Genomic DNA, 17,018 nt, shown 5'->3' with positions numbered 1-17,018 from the left:
GAAATGTAGTGTGAGGAGGGCTATGCAAGAGGCGTTCAATGAATTCGAAAGTAAAGTTCTATGTACTGACTTGGGAGAAAATCCTAAGAAATTTTGGTCTTATGTCAAAGCGGTAGGTGGATCAAAACAAAATGTCCAGACACTCTGTGACCAAAAAGGTACTGAAACAGAGGATGACAGACTAAAGGCCGAAATACTAAACGTCTTTTTCCAAAGCTGTTTCACAGAGGAAGACTGCAATGTAGTTCCTTCTCTCCTTTTTTCCCTTTTTTCCCCCTAAGGTAAGTCTTTCCGCTCCCGGGATTGGAATGACTCCTTACCCTCTCCCTTAAAACCCATATCCTTTTGTCTTTCCTTCTCCTTCCCTCTTTCCTGATGAGGCAACCATTGGTTGCGAAAGCTAGAATTTTGTGTGTATGTTTGTGTTTGTTTGTGTGTCTATCGACCTGCCAGCGCTTTTGTTTGGTAAGTTTCATCATCTTTCTTTTTAGATATATCCTTCTCTAGATTGTCGCACAGATGACAAAATGGTAGATATCGAAATAGAAGACAGAGGGATAGAGAAACAATTAAAATCGCTTAAAAGAGGAAAGGCCGCTGGACCTGATGGGATACCAGTTAGATTTTACACAGAGTACGCGAAGGGACTTACCCCCATTCTTGCCGCGGTGTACCGTAGGTCTCTAGAAGAGCGTAGCGTTCCAAAGGATTGGAAAAGGGCACAGGTCATCCCCGTTTTCAAGAAGGGACGTCTAACAGATGTGCAGAACTACAGACCCATATCTCTAACGTCGATCAGTTGCAGAATTTTGGAACACGTATTATGTTCGACTATAATGACTTTTCTGGAGACTAGAACTCTACTCTGTAGGAATCAGCATGGGTTTTGAAAAAGACGATCGTGTCAAACCCAGCTCGCGCTTTTCGTCTACGAGGCTCACAGGGCCATAGACACGGGTTCCCAGGTAGATGCCGTGTTTCTTGACTTCCGCAAGGTGTTCGATACAGTCCCCCACAGTCGTTTAATGATCAAAGTAAGAGCATATGGACTATCAGACCAATTGTGTGATTGGATTGAAGAGTTCCTAGATAACAGTACGTAGCACGTCATTCTCAATGGAGATACGTCTTCCGAAGTAAGAGTGATTTCAGGTGTGTCGCAGGGGAGTGTCGTAGGACCATTGCTATTCACAATATACATAAATGACCTTGTGGATGACATCGGAAGTTCACTGAGGCTTTTTGCCGATGATGCTGTGGTATATCGAGAGGTTGTAACAATGGAAAACTGTACTGAAATGCAGGAGGATCTGCAGCGAATTGACGCATGGTGCAGGGAATGGCAATTGAATCTCAATGTAGACAAGTGTAATGTGCTGCGAATACAAAGAAAGAAAGAAAGATCCCTGATCATTTAGCTACAATATAGCAGGTCAGCAACTGGAAGCAGTTAATTCCATTAATTATCTGGGAGTAGGCATTAGGAGTGATTTAAAATGGAATGATCATATAAAGTTGATCGAAAGTAAAGCAGATGCCAGACTGGGATTCATTGGAAGAATCCTAAGGAAATGCAATCCGAAAACAAAGGAAGTAGGTTACAGTACGCTTGTTCGCCCACTGCTTGAATATTGCTCAGCAGTGTGGGATCCATACCAGATGGGGTTGATAGAAGAGATAGGAGAAGATCCAACGGAGAGCAGCGCGCTTTGTCACAGGATCATTTAGTAATCACGAAAGCGTTACGGAGATGATAGATAAACTCCAGTGGAAGACTCTGCAGGAGAGACGCTCAGTAGCTCGATACGGACTTTTGTTGAAGTTTCGAGAAAATACGTTCACCGAGGAGTCAAGCAGTATATTGCTCCCTCCTACGTATATCTCGCGAAGAGACCACGAGGATAAAGTCAGAGAGATTAGAGCCCACACAGAGGCATACCGACAATCCTCCTTTCCACGAACAATACGAGACTGGAATAGAAGGAAGAACCGATAGAGGTACTCAAGGTACCCTCCGCCACACATCGTCATGTGGCTTGCAGAGTATGGATGTAGATGTATTAAAGAGTACTTTCACATATTTGTAAAACTAAAGTACTAACAAAATGCCAATTTGGTCTCTAGAAAAGATTTTCAGCAGAAAATGCTATTTATGCTTTAAATGATCAAATATTAAATGCTCTGAATAATCTAACATCATCCATTGGGATACTTTGTGATCCGTCAAAGACTTTTGACAGTGGGAATCGTGAAAGTCTTCTAGACAAGATAAAGTGTTATGATACAAGGGGGGCAGTGCGCAAACGGTTTAATTCATATTTAATGGGAATAATGGTGAAGGTTAAAATTAATAGTACAGATGGTCTGCAAAAATCTGCTGAGGTATCAAGAATGGTGTTCCACAGGGTTCAGTTTTGGGTCCCTTATTGTTCTTAGGTAGATTTAGGGAAGAGGACCAAACAGCGAAGTCATCGGTTCCATCGGATCAGGAAAGGGTGGGGAAGGATTTTGGTCATACCCTTTCAAAGGAACCATCACAGCATTTGCCTGTAGCAATTTAGGGAAATCATGGAAAACCTATATCAGGATAGCCAGATAGGGGTTTGAACCTTCGTCCTCCCAAATTGGAGTCCAGTGTGCTAACCACTGCGCCACCTCATTCAATATTGTTCTTCTGCCACTCTATATCCATGAACATACAAAGCTTTTTTTTTTTTTTTTTTTTTTTTTTTTTTTTTTTTTTTTTTTTTTTTTTTTTTGGCTGATGATATAACTATAGTAATCACAAGCTGTAATCTGCAAATGGATTTGCACTAAATTTTGAGAAAACACAGTATATACAATTCTGTACAGTAAATGGCATTATACCATTGATAAATACAAACTTTGAACGGAAGTCTGTTGCAAAGGCAGAATATTAAAAATTTCAGAGTGTTTGCATTGATGAGAAATTGAATTGGAAGAAACATATTGATGATCTGCGGGAACGATTAGGTTCAGTTGCTTATAGTATTAGAGTTATTGCAAATTTTGGAGATAAACAAATGGGTAAATTAGCCTAATATGCCTATTTCATCCTGCTTTCATAAGGCATCATATTCATCATTAAGAAAAAAGTATTCATTGCACTAAAGTGTGTATCAGAAATAGATGGAGCCCACCCACGATCACCTTGAAGACATTCATTTAAGGCACTCGAGATATTCACAGTACTTTTTCAATACATATATTCATTTAAAGTTTTGTTAATAAGCCATCCCAAGTCAGAAAAATAGCTAAGTGCATAGCTACAACAGAAGAAAAGATGATGTTCACTATTCTGGGTTAAATCTGACTTTGTCACAGAAAGGGGAAAATTATACTGCCACAAAAATCTTTGATCATTTGCCAATTAGCATTGAAAGTCTGACAGACAGCCAACCAACATTTAAAAACAAATTAAAAGAATTTCTGGACGACGACTCCTTCTACTCAACAGATGAATTTTTAGATACGAAGTAGGAAGTAGTAACTGGGGGGGGGGAATTGAAAACTTATGTTAAACTGACACAATCCTCATCATTACAAAATAATGTAATGCAATGAAATACAATGAGGCTGTTCTCTGTATATCATTAGTTATGATTCGGTATGCCTGTGCTCACAGTGTGGCTTTAGTTGCCACAGACCGCATTCTTGCGGGTTGTGTTTGCGTGCTTTTGTGTGTGTGTGTGTGTGTGTGTGTGTGTGTGTGTGTGTGTGTGTGTGTGTTTGCCTGCACTTGTCTTTTAATGTTCTCAAGGTATTGTGTTGCCTCCATAAGGCAGAAAATATCTCTCTCTCTCTCTCTCTCTCTCTCTCTCTCTCTCTCTCTCTCACACGCACGCACGCACACACACACACACACACACACACACACACACACAGTGAATGATGTTTTGCCAGTGTGTGAATTAAATCCTGTGTAATTCTTAATTTCTGTCATTGTTGTTCGACTCTCGAAGGTAAGGTTTTTTGTTTGCTGCCAGGGTCTAATCACACTTTCTACTGTCTTTGTCTGAACCTAGTTTTTCTTCGATAAAGGCCTTTTCAAATATTTACCCATGTGATGAAACTACATCCATGAAAACTGCAACAAACTCACATTATGTGCTACAGTTAACAATGGTTTACAAATTGTACTGTTAAATGACCACAAAAATGTAATTTGTAAACCATCATGAATAAGTTTGCTGCAATTTTCATGTGTATAGTTCTTTGCTATGGGTACACACTCAAAAATGAAAAGCCAAAACTAATGCATAAACCAACAAGAAGAGATCTCCAACGCTGGAATTGGCCTTTTGAGGCCATCTATCAATAGTGTCATGTAGGTTAAGGTCAAAGGTATCACAACCTGTAGCCAATCACCCTGGTGGCCCCTCGTTTGCAAGTGAATGATGAAAAAAAATTTTTTTTGTTTTTTTAATTTTGCATGCTGCTCTACAGCTTTAAAAATAATAACAGTAACTGCACTGTTCTGTAGAGTAAAGGTTATCATGCAGTCTTCACATTCAAAAGGTTGTGGGTCCGTATCTCGTTCGGTGCTTTGAAACCTTTTATTTTTAAATCTTTACCAAAACGACTGATCATTATTTTTGTTCAGTTGAATGGTTTAAATGTGTTTTTTTTTATTTCCATTCCTTTGTTATAACATTTTAATAAGCATATTAAAGTCTCTTAATTGCTCTAATTTTTTTCTTCCTCTCATTCCTTTCCCATGCAGAATCTTTGTGCATGATAATTTATTATTATTAGTTATTATTATTATTATTTCTTTCCTTTCTCAGACATTACGTCTGGTTACAAATGGAAAGTGACGCGGACCTTTATCAAGCGTGACTTCCTTTTACCTGTACGGTATATGTTTCATTGCATTTAGGAACTTTCGGATAATTGAACATTACAGATTTATGTAGTTGTATATATACGTTTGCATGTAGCTGTATTGCGTTGATGTACTGGTGGATATTGTGTGGTATGACTCCTGTAGTTGATAGTATAATGTCAAATTTATCCTGATGCCACAAGTGCCTCAGCCAGTTGGATGTATTTTTCAATGTTTTCTCCTGTTTTCTTCTGTATATTTATTGTATTGGGTATGGATATTTCAATTAGTTGTGTTAATTTCTTCTTTTTATTGGTGAGTATGATGTCAGGTTTGTTATGTGGTGTTGTTTTATCTGCTATAATGGTTCTGTTCCAGTATAATCCGTATTCATCATTCTCCAGTACATTTTGTGGTGCATACTTGTATGTGGGAACGTGTTGTTTTATTAGTTTATGTTGTATGGCGAGTTGTTGATGTATTATTTTTGCTACATTGTCATGTCTTCTGGGGTATTCTGTATTTGCTAGTATTGTACATCCGCTTGTAATGTGATCTACTGTTTCTATTTGTTGTTTGCAAAGTCTGCATTTATCTGTTGTGGTATTGGGATCTTTAATAATATGCTTGCTGTAATATCTGATGCCTGTTTGATCCTGTATTGCAATCATGAATCCTTCTGACTCACTGTATATATTGCCTTTTCTTAGCCATGTGTTGGATGCGTCTTGATCGATGTGTGGCTGTGTTAAGTGATACAGGTGCTTGCCATGTAGTGATTTCTTTTTCCAATTTACTTTCTTTGTATCTGTTGATGTTTTGTGATCTAAAGGGTTGTAGAAGTGGTTATGAAATTGCAAAGGTGTACCTGATGTATTTATATGAGTGATTGCTTTGTGTATTTTGCTAGTTTCTGCTCGTTCTATAAAGAATTTTCTTAGATTGTCTACCTGTCCATAATGTAGTGGAAAGACTTACCTTAGGGGGAAAAAAGGGCAGGTATACACTCGCGCGCGCACACACACACACACACACACACACACACACATATCCATCCGCACATACACAGACACAAGCAGACAAGCTTGAATTTTGTGTGTATGTTTGTGTTTGTTTGTGTGTCTATCGACCTGCCAGCACTTTCGTTTGGTAAGACACATCATCTTTGTTTTTAGACATATTTTTCCCACGTGGAATGTTTCCCTCTATTATGTCCATAATGTAGGTTTTTTATGTCGATAAATCCCCTTCCTTTCTGTTTAATGTGAATCTTTCTGTTGCTGAATGTACGTGATGTATTCTATATTTCTGGCATTGTGAACATGTAAGTGTATTGAGTGCTTCTAGTTCTGTGTTACTCCATTTCACTACTCGAAATGAGTAGGTCAATATTGGTATAGCATAAGTATTTATAGCTTTTGTCTTGTTTCTTGCTGTCAATTCTGTTTTCAGTATTTTTGTTAGTCTTTGTCTACATTTTTCTTTTAGTTCTTCTTTAATATTTGTATTATCTATTCCTATTTTTTGTCTGTATCCTAGATATTTATAGGCATCTGTTTTTCCATCGCTTCTATGCAGTCGCTGTGGTTATCCAATATGTAATCTTCTTGTTTAGTGTGTTTTCCCTTGACAATGCTATTTTTCTTACATTTGTCTGTTCCAAAAGCCATATTTATATAATTGCTGAATACTTCTGTTATCTTTAGTAATTGGTTGAGTTGTTGATTTGTTGCTGCCAGTAGTTTTAGATCATCCATGTATAGCAAATGTGTGATTTTGTGTTGACATGTTCCAGTAATATTATATCCATAATTTGTATTATTTAGCATGTTGGATAGTGGGTTCAGAGCAAGGCAGAACCAGAAAGGACTTAATGAGTCTCCTTGGTATATTCCACACTTAATCTGTATTAGCTGTGATGTGATATTATTTGAATTTGTTTGGATATTAAGTATGGTTTTCCAATTTTTCATTACTATGTTTAAGAACTGTATCAATTTAGGATCTACTTTGTATATTTCCAATATCTGTAGTAACCATGAGTGGAGTACACTATCAAAAGCTTTTTGGTAATCAATGTATGCGTAGTGTAGCGACCTTTGTTTAGTTTTAGCTTGATATGTCACCTCTGCATCTATTATCAGTTGCTCTTTACATCCTCATGCTCCTTTGCAGCAGCCTTTTTGTTCCGTGTTGTATGTGTCATTAATTTCTGTGTAATGACTGAAGTTAATATTTTGTATATTGTTGGTAGGCATGTTATGGGGCGATATTTAGCTGGGTTTGCTGTGTCTGCTTGATCTTTAGGTTTCAGATAAGTTATTCCATGTGTAAGTGTATCAGGGAATGTGTATGGGTCTGCAATATAACTTTTAAATAATTTAGTTAGATGTGAATGTGTTGAGGTGAACTACTTTAGCCAGAAATTTGCTATTTTATCTTTTCCAGGGGCTTTCCAATTGTGCGTACAATTAATTGCTTGGGTAACTTCATGTTGCAAAATTATCACTTCAGGCATTTGTGGTATCATCTTGTACGTATCTGTTTCTGCTTGTATCCACCGTGCATGCCTGTTATGTTGTACCAGGTTTGACCATATGTTGCTCCAGAAGTGTTCCATGTCTGTTATGTTTGGTGGATTGTCTATTTTAATGTGTGTGTTATCTATTGTCTGGTAAAATTTCTTTTGGTTTGTGTTGAATGTTTGGTTTTGTTTCCTTCTATTTTCACTTTTTTTGTATCTTCTAAGTCGTTTGGCCAACACTTGTAATTTCAGCTTCTTTTCATCTAATTGCTCTATTGCTTCTTGTTGTGAGATTTTACCTAACCTTTTTCGTTTTTTTTCTGACATTTCATTTCTTATAAATTGTGTTAGCTGTCCGATGTCTTTTCTCAGTTTTTCTATTCTGATCTGTAGCCTGTGTTGCCATGCTGGTTTTGTGGGTTCCTTCTGTGTGTTGGTTGGTTCTGATCTCTGCCTAGTGTGTATATTTAGTGTAGTGAGTGCTCCTATATAAACCAGTAGTTGTAACTCTTCCATAGTTGCGTTTTCATTTATTTTGTTGTGTATGATTGTGTTGATAGTTTTTATTGTTGTTTCGACTTGTGGGTTATTTGGCGGTCTATGCAAGAATGGTCTAATGTCTGTATTTGTGTCTTTGTATTCTATATATGTCAGCTGAAATTTTTCTTCTATATCTAACATGTGTGTCACTTCGTGCTCTATTTGTGCTTGTTCTGGTGGCTGCCTTAAGATTTCGTTTTGCTCTGATTGTTTAATTGATGCGTGTTGTTCTTTGTTTGTTTGCTCTGGGATGTTTGAGTCCATTACTGTATTTTCTTCTTCTTCTGATTGCACATTATTTTGTTCCAGTATTTGTTGTACTTGTTGTTTGATGTTTTCTAATTCTGACTGGGGTATCCTGTTATTTTTGATTATTACACGGATCTGATCAGCTAGTCGTTGTTCTGTTAAAAATTTTAATTCTGGGTATCTGGTAATAAATGTTGTTTATACTTGTGATCTGTATCCAGTTGTGTTGGTTCCTAGGTTTGTTGCTTGGTAATAACAGAACATGAGGTATCGGTTAACTTCATCTGACCATCTGTCTTTGTTTTCCTTCTTGGGTGGTTGCAGGAAGCATATCCTGCAAAACACCTCTATTTGGATTTAAATCATTTTCCAGTTGGCTAGCAGTGTCGTTACCATTGTGGGCGGGCATAGGGTTCAAGCGTCGTCCCCGACCATGACGGCGCTTGTCCGAGGCTTCTTTAGTTCTGTCCTGAACCTACTAATCACACTAAAAGGGGGGTTAGCCCTATTAGTGGTTTGTTCTTTTCGTCGCCTTTTACGACTGGCAGAACATACCGGAGGCCTATTCTTTTCCCAGGCCTCCACGGGGTTTTTTATTATTATTATTATTATTATTATTATTATTATTATTATTATTTACTGATTCTGATTTAATTTCTTCCTTTTTTCATCTTATATTTTCACTAATGTTATTGCATCCTTATTTTTATTTTTCATTTTGGAGGAATTTTGTTTACATCTTCATCTGTGATTTTTTGTGCATAGTGCAATAAGAATTTATGTTTTAATGTTTATATGAAGATAGCCATCCAAAAAAATGTATGTCTTGTAATGAATAATACAGTTTTGACATCACTGCTTAGTCATTACGAATATATTATTTTGTCTTTTGTTTTGTAACTGATAAATTGGTATTCTCAAATGTCCAAATATTGTGATAGATAAATAAAAATTATTAAATTCACATGCACAAACAATCCAAGTAAAAAAAGAATGACAGGAAGAGGAAATGAGAGCACCTGAAACAGTTAATATGCTGATTAAAATGACATGACAAAGGCATAGAAATTTAAAAAAATTACATTTAAAGCAGTTAACTGGAAAAAAAAAGGATCGAAGTCATTACGATAAAATTTTAAAAATAAAAAATTCCAAAGCACCAAACAAGATATGAACCCGCAACCTTTTGGATGCGAGGACCGCGTGAGAACTGCTACACTACTCCAACAATCTGATTAACTTTACTATTATTAAAGCTGTACGGCATCACATCAAATTCTGATCCTCCCCTGCCCCGTTTATTACTTGCAAATGAGGATCCACCAGAGTGAATGGCTGCAGGGTGTGATACCTTGGATCTTAACCTACATCACCGTGTAGATGGTTTCAAAAAGTTGATACCACTGTTGGGGACCTCTACTTTTAAGAAATCTTATTAAAATGTATGGCCTAAGTGAAAAATATCACCATTGTTCAACAAATTTATGACTGTGGTACCCACTGTGAAGAAAGTGTCTTGCATATCACTATGTAAGACCCACTTATCTACCTAGTGACTGATGACAGAAAACTTTTTATCAACTTCCTGAATAAGAGGACAGAAAAGAGCAAGTTTCTTTGGAGCATCCATGTACTACTATTGATAGGCCATAACCTTTTCATCACTGCGAAGAATATAAACAACAGTATACAGAGAGGTGGTGGTTTATTTTTATTTTTATTTTTTTTTGCTGTAGACAAGTGTATAAGTACAATTTGAACAATGTAGCTACGCTTTTGTACTTGAGCTATTCATAGTGCACATGCAAATGAACATCTGAGTGTATTCGTGCATATGTGTGCATTCATGAGATTATATCTATTACAAAAACCAAGTTGTACAGAAACTTCAGAGCGAAAATTTATTCTGGTAACAAGTTATAGTGTTCAAATTCGTATTTATGGGCTAGTCTACTCAACCTACCATGCCGATGTGCGACTTACCATATTCTGATTCATTCAACTAAAACTGAAGATAATTATAAAATAAAAAATTGTGAAGAGAAGCATAAATCTTATGAAACCTACCCATGTGCCTAGTAGCCTCAAAGTCTTCTTCCAAGTTTCGATAAACAGGTGGATCTATGCTTTCCTTAATTTGGCTATTAGCACCTTTCGGGTCCAGATCCGTGGCCCAACTGAAGTGCATTAAAGCTAAATGTGTATTACCCAGTTTTTTGTGCACCTGAAAAAAAGATTTTCAAAAGATGATAAAGTGGATGCAACAACACAAACTGGTTACTGTGAACTGAAAGAATACTGTCAACAAACAAGCAACAATTGGAGAACTATTCCTGCAGTATATACGAAATAAAACACAAATCTGAAAGAATCTGACCAAAACTGAAGCCAAATGAACTCTTCACTCCACTTCTAAACAAGAGTGGTAATATTAATGGTCATATGAATTCAATATTCTAGCAAAACTACTAAAATAATTCTTAATACTAACAGGGTATAATAATTTTAAAGGTAGCAATGAGAGATTTTAATTTGTATCACTGTTTTCGTTTATTTCTTCCATGTAGTATTCTTAGTATTACATGAGGACTAAGAGAACTGACATCGTAAGATTTATCTCCTTTCTAACAAAACAGTCTTTGTAATCTGTTTATCTGCAATATAATACTTAAAGTAACCATTGGTACAAATCATATTTTACCACAATCCCCTGTTAAAAGGTGAACAACAAATTAATGACAATTGTTACAATAAGAAATTTAACACCTCAAACTTATGTGCAGTCCTGTCGGCAGGTACATTGGACGTTACGAAAGGTCTAACTTTTATTAACTTTTCATAAGCTTTTGATCTCATGAACCCTGTGCTAACTTGGGGGAGCTGGAAAACTGCAAAATTTTGACGCACTAATTTTTTCACTCTAAACTTTTTCCCCTCGTGTCCATGACAAAATTCACTCAGACCATCCTTGGAGAGAGAAAATATTCTACAGTTTCAACTAGTCAAATGAACGTTTGCATCACATACTTGTCTAACTACAGAGCTTCTAAGGAACTGTAAAATTCTCAAATTATTAACAAAAATCAGTGAAAGAATAAGTTTTAGCAGTGTAATTTTCACTGTACTTTTTTTTGGAAGAATACAGTAGGTGCTTAGTAACACTCAATGCTAAACATCACCAAGAACCACCACCCCCCTGCCCTTTCATCAATGGGCTGCTCATTTCTATTAAGGTCACGTAACAGTGGCAAGATCACAGGTTTCTAACTGGTAGGTGCTTCTAAATTGTCGAAGTTTAACAACTGCAAGAACACCTCCTTTGTAATACAATGTCACTTCTTACCAGTCAAATGTATATTTAAAAATGAATATTACTATGAATTAATAAATGTATAACACAATACATAATCACATAAAAAAGTTGCCGGCTTGACCACTTTGGTCCATACGGCAAGTCAAACTGGGTATCAGCTTCTTCCTGTTCAGCAAAGATATTGTCATTTACAGTTTCTGCATTGTTGTAATCCCTCCTAGCCTCTTCTTTATTGAGGTCTAGCATGAGTGAATTCTAACATTCATGGCCACAACAATGTTTGCAAATGGCAGTGTTGGATACTGCTTTTTTGAAGCTGCAGCCCCCTATGCTACTCCCTTTCGTACATTTGCAAGAAATAATATTCAGTAAGGAGCCTGGAGCCATATTTTTTGTTGTTGTTATGTGAATAGGGATAAAACTCAGACAAGATACATCAACACAAACTTACATTGCTCAAAAAGAACTACCTCTATAACTGCTATAGTTCTTAAAACTCTAAAACCCGGGAAGGCACCAGTAGGCAACAGAATACAACCAGAATTTCTTCTGCATAATGGGAAATACGCAAAAAGATGGCTGCCAGATTTCTTCTCTCATATTATGAAGTCTGGCTCAGTCCCACAAAAAATGAAGCAATCAAAAATCATAACAATACTCACGCCCGACAAGGCACCAGATCAGCCTAAGAACTACTGCCCAGTCACATTGTTGAGCACTATTTATAAGTTCCTTAAAATAATTCAATACAATCGCATTAGTCCACTAATCTTTCAGAGCCTTCCTCTTGAGCAAGGTGTATTCCATCCAGGACACAACTGCACTGATCAAGTCTTATCTTTAACAACATTTATTGAAGCAGGATCCCAAATGAAGCAGAAAACATCAGTTGCTTTCGCCAATCCAAGTGTAGCATAAGATACAGTTTGGAGTCATGGATTGCTTTGTAAATTATTGCACCTTGTCCCATGCAAATGGGCAACTAAACTAATTGATAACACGTTAACTGGAAGGACAGTTACCGTAACTACAGAATGTAAAGGATGAGCCACACAATAGGGGATTATACTTTATTATGTGAGCCTCAAACCGTTAACTTCATTTTTCCATTACGGCCAAGCCACGGCCGGCAGTGTTAGCTGCCTGTAAATTCTTTCGCCCCACGGTCTAGCAACAGGAAGTCAGCACCGACGAAGGGCACCTTGATCACGCGCCTCTCTCGTGTGCTTACGAGGTAACGCCGCCCCAGGCATCGCTTAGCAGGCAACGCTCTGAAAAGTTCCATGCCGCCCACACGGTTTGCTCGGTCCTGACCAATCAGGGCGGAGGAAGCCGCGTGGTGCGTCGAATATACCCGGCCGCCCGTCGCCGGGCCCGCTTCTTCTTGTATTCTTGCTCACCCGCGAGTCGGATGCGCGCCCTGTAGCATTGAACATCTCCCGCTTCTCCCGGTGCTGCGGCACTGTGGACTTAGTTTTGGCAGACAACAACTTTCGGCAGCTTCGCGAACAATGTTCGCCAAATTGTAAACTCTGGCTCACCCTCACCTCCCTAGGCCTATGTAGCCCCGTTCAACATGCTTTAGCCAATAAATGGCCTTTCTCTAAAAATTACCCTATTAATCCATGACACCCACCGCCTGCCCATACGCCCATCCTGTACAAGAAAAAGACACTAGCTGCCCAAAAGTATTGAATAACAGTTTGCCACAGGGATCCGTCCTTACTCCTCTCTTGTTTAATCTACACACACACACACACACACACACACACACACACACACACCTCCAGCAAAGTCCAGAAAGTTTGGCTATGTAGACAACTGGGCAATAGCTACCCAACACAAAACTTTTGAAAGAACTGAAGAAAAGAAATCCTAACTTCTGATCTATACAGCTTAAGCCACTATTCCCGCAAATGGAGGTTACAACCAAACTCAAATAATACAGAAGTTTTATTTTGTCATCTCCCCAAAAGACTGGCACACAGAGCCCTAGATGACTATTTTGAAGGAGACAATCTTCATCATAATATGCATCCACAATACCTTGGGATCACATTAGATAGGACACTTTCTTTTAAGAGCACTTGACATGAACATCTGTTAGGCTCCAAACCAGAAACAACATTCGCCATAAACTCTGTGGCTCTCGTTGGGGTTCGTCAGCGGACACACTCCGAGTATCAGCTCTTGGTTTGGTATACTCAGCAGCAGAGTACTGTGCGCCTGTCTGGCTTAATAGTCCACACGTAAAAAAGAAGTACAACTTAACAAGGTCATGCACATTGTTAGTGGGTCAATACGATCTACTGCCACATACTGGCTACCTAACTTCACCCACATTCCACCTCCTGATATCAGATGGAAGAGTGTGCCACTGCGTGAAGACCAGAAGATTGCTAATAACACCAACCTTCCAACAGTGGGCGACTTATTCCCTGTGAATCGAAAAAGACTAAGATCAAGACATCCCACTCTCTTCACAGCCAGGACTCTCATGGAAACTGAATTCAATCCCAATGATGGCAACAAAACGGTTCCCCACAATGCCTGAAGCTGCTCTACATCCAGAAGAAACCTCTGGATTCGATTAGACTCAGACAATTTAGACTACCTTGAACCGCATTTGATGTGCAGACACACTCTACAAGCGAGGCAAATCTTCATCCCCATCCTGTGACTGTGGTGGGGAACAACAGACAGTTGCTCATGTTGTATCGACATGTCCTGCACATGCCTACAAGGGTCCTTTCACAGTGATGGGTGATGTTGCAACATCACAAGAAACCATTCTCCTAGTTCAGAAATGTGGTGCGTTATGTCTGGCCATTAAAAAATCCAAGGGTTTTTTCCATATACGATTCTCACTTTCTTCTTCCTTTGTCCATGGGGATGGAAGTAGTGGCACTCTCACTCGCAGTGTGAAGAGAAAGAATATACTGTCGACTGAATTTGCATGATTCTGACGAGTATAGAATGCTGGGAGAATTATCACTCCCATTCTTCTGGAAATAGATGTTATTTTGGGAAGAGGCTAACGTTGTCCGCAATCCAAAGATATCTAAATATTCATCTGTGATGGTAACACTTTTTGAATCTTCATCTGTGATAACAACAGTATCATAGTCAGCAGCTGTTGATAGAGTCATGTTCATTATCGCCATTTCAGACAATAGCATTGAAATGAAGTGCCATTTGCTGGTGTCTTTTGATTAAAAAAATTCTTATGATTCTGTAATGGCAGTTGTTATGGAGAATAGTAATTCTGTCTGCTTATGGGTGTTCTGTTCCGACTATGGAGCAAGAATGTGAAGCTCACTTGCTTGGTGTCACTGGGTGGTTCGGTAGATTGTGAATTGTGATGTTTCCTGGAGATTGTGAAGCTATGGGTGTTGTTTGTTTATCATATGGTGAGGTCCAGAAAATTTAGTGTGTTGTCTGTTCCTGTTTCTAATGTGAAGTGAATTTTTTGGTGCAAGTTGTTCATTTCATTGTGTAGCTGAAGAGTGTGTGTGTGTGTGTGTGTGTGTGTGTGTGTGTGTGTGTGCGCGCGCAGGCGCGCATGTTATGTCATCGATGTAACAGCACCAGTATATAACTTCGTATTTTTTTTGTCTTGGTTTATTATGTGTGAAGATCCTGTTCTCTAAAATGTTCATGAATATGTTGGCTAGACTGATGAAGCACACACACACACACACACACACACACACACACACACACACAGAACAGCTACACAATGAAATAAACAACTTACACCCAAAAATTCACTTCACATTAAAAACAGAAACAGATAGAACTCTAAATTTTCTCAAAGATTTACACACAAAAACCTGTAAGCAAACAGGAGCTAAGTAGAGGAAAATGGTTACAACCCTCATATGATAGAGAAATTAATGCAACAAATTTGTAAACAGAAAAGGAACAAACACACAGCACATACACAAAGCCTTACACCACACAGAACAACAAGACTTACAAACAATGACCACATGCAAGACACAACAGTACAACAAAACGCACACAAAACAAAATGGCACATACTCACCTACAATAACAAAATTGTCCACAGTATAGGCAACTTACTGGAGAAACAGGGACTTCAAATACAATACAGGACAGACAACACAACACAAATGAACTCAGTACACAGGAGACTCCCACAGATAGCACATTTGCTGATTACTTAACAGCCCATAACCAACACCTAAGTTCAATAGCAACTGACTTTGATACTGAAATCCAGCCACAGCTTATGCCACAAACTGACAACAGAAAGAATTTCTAGCTACAGAAGGAAAACAAGTTTTAAATGCAATCATTATGCTCTGTAAAGGAACATTATTTAACATACTAAAGAAACTTTACAGAAAGGACAACACAAACACCTAAGAAGCTCAAACACACACACACACACACACACACACACACACACACACACACACACACACACAGAGAGAGAGAGAGAGAGAGAGAGAGAGAGAGAGAGAGAGAGGGGGGGGGGATGTAAACAAAATCTGAATTCGGTGCCAAACTCTCAGGAACAAATGAATGTCAAGGGGGTTAGGACACGCAACAATATTTTGCGAAGTGCAAAGGCATTTGCAAAAGCAGAATTACACCAAGTACATTATGTGTGTGTTCAGTGCCCTCAAAACGCAAAAGGAGGAGGATCAGTCACAACAAAACGTGAGTAATAACAAATATATACACAAAACATTTTGCCATTCGTTTTTAAAAAGATCAAGGGATGCATTAACTTGCTGACAAAGTTCACATTTACATCGTTTGGTTTGCATATGACAAGCTATCGCTGCAGGATGTCATACAGATGGTCCTGCAAAACCATATAATGTAACATCATAGTAAGAACAAAAACAAACAAAAACAATCTTTAGTCCTCAGTTTTTTAAATCAGTAACAACTTAAAATATATGTTCACTTTTTATGGTATTCAATAAACAAAACCCACTGATAGTGGCACAGAGAGGACAAAACATCAGAATAAGATTTTCACTCTGCAGCAGAGTGTGCACTGATATGAAACTTCCTGGCAGATTAAAACTGTGTGCTGGACCGAGACTCGAACTCGGGACCTTTGCCTTTCGCGGGCAAGTGCTCTACCAACTGAGCTACCCAAGCACGACTCACGCCCTGTCCCCACAGCTTTACTTCTGCCAGTATCTCGTCTCCTACCTTCCAAACTTAACAGAAGCTCTCCTGCGAACCTTGCAGAACTAGCACTCCTGAAAGAGCACTTGCCCGCGGAAGGCAAAGCTCCCGAGTTCGAGTCTCGGTCCGGCACAAAGTTTTAATCTGCCAGGAAGTTTCAGGACAAAACATGTTTGTGTAACAATAAAAAACAGTGTTTTTGCAAAAAAGGTGGAACCTATATCCAATAATAAACAAAAAATTACATTAATAATAGGTACATAATGTTCCACTAAAGAAACGAAAGCAGACTGCCAAAAGAATATTGTTACAAATTCCAAAAAGTCCTTTTACATGTCAGAAAAATGTTCTCCCATTTAACAGTTTCACGAGTA

The 17,018-nt window shown here is 38.3% G+C and overlaps 1 protein-coding gene across 1 annotated transcript in view; it reads right to left on the bottom strand.

The window, feature by feature from the left end:
* LOC124789376 (cell division cycle protein 27 homolog) overlaps nt 1-17,018 on the bottom strand; it is a 236,177-nt gene that overhangs the window by 16,596 nt on the left and 202,563 nt on the right. Inside the window, exon 14 of the mRNA XM_047256709.1 lies at nt 10,227-10,383. Within this exon, the coding sequence (XP_047112665.1) occupies nt 10,227-10,383 (157 nt within the window). The remainder of the gene's footprint in view (nt 1-10,226; nt 10,384-17,018) is intronic.

This window comes from Schistocerca piceifrons, chromosome 3 (genome assembly GCF_021461385.2).
Source record: "Schistocerca piceifrons isolate TAMUIC-IGC-003096 chromosome 3, iqSchPice1.1, whole genome shotgun sequence".
Classification (NCBI taxonomy): domain Eukaryota; kingdom Metazoa; phylum Arthropoda; class Insecta; order Orthoptera; family Acrididae; genus Schistocerca; species Schistocerca piceifrons.
This window is presented reverse-complemented; position numbering and strand designations above follow the sequence as displayed.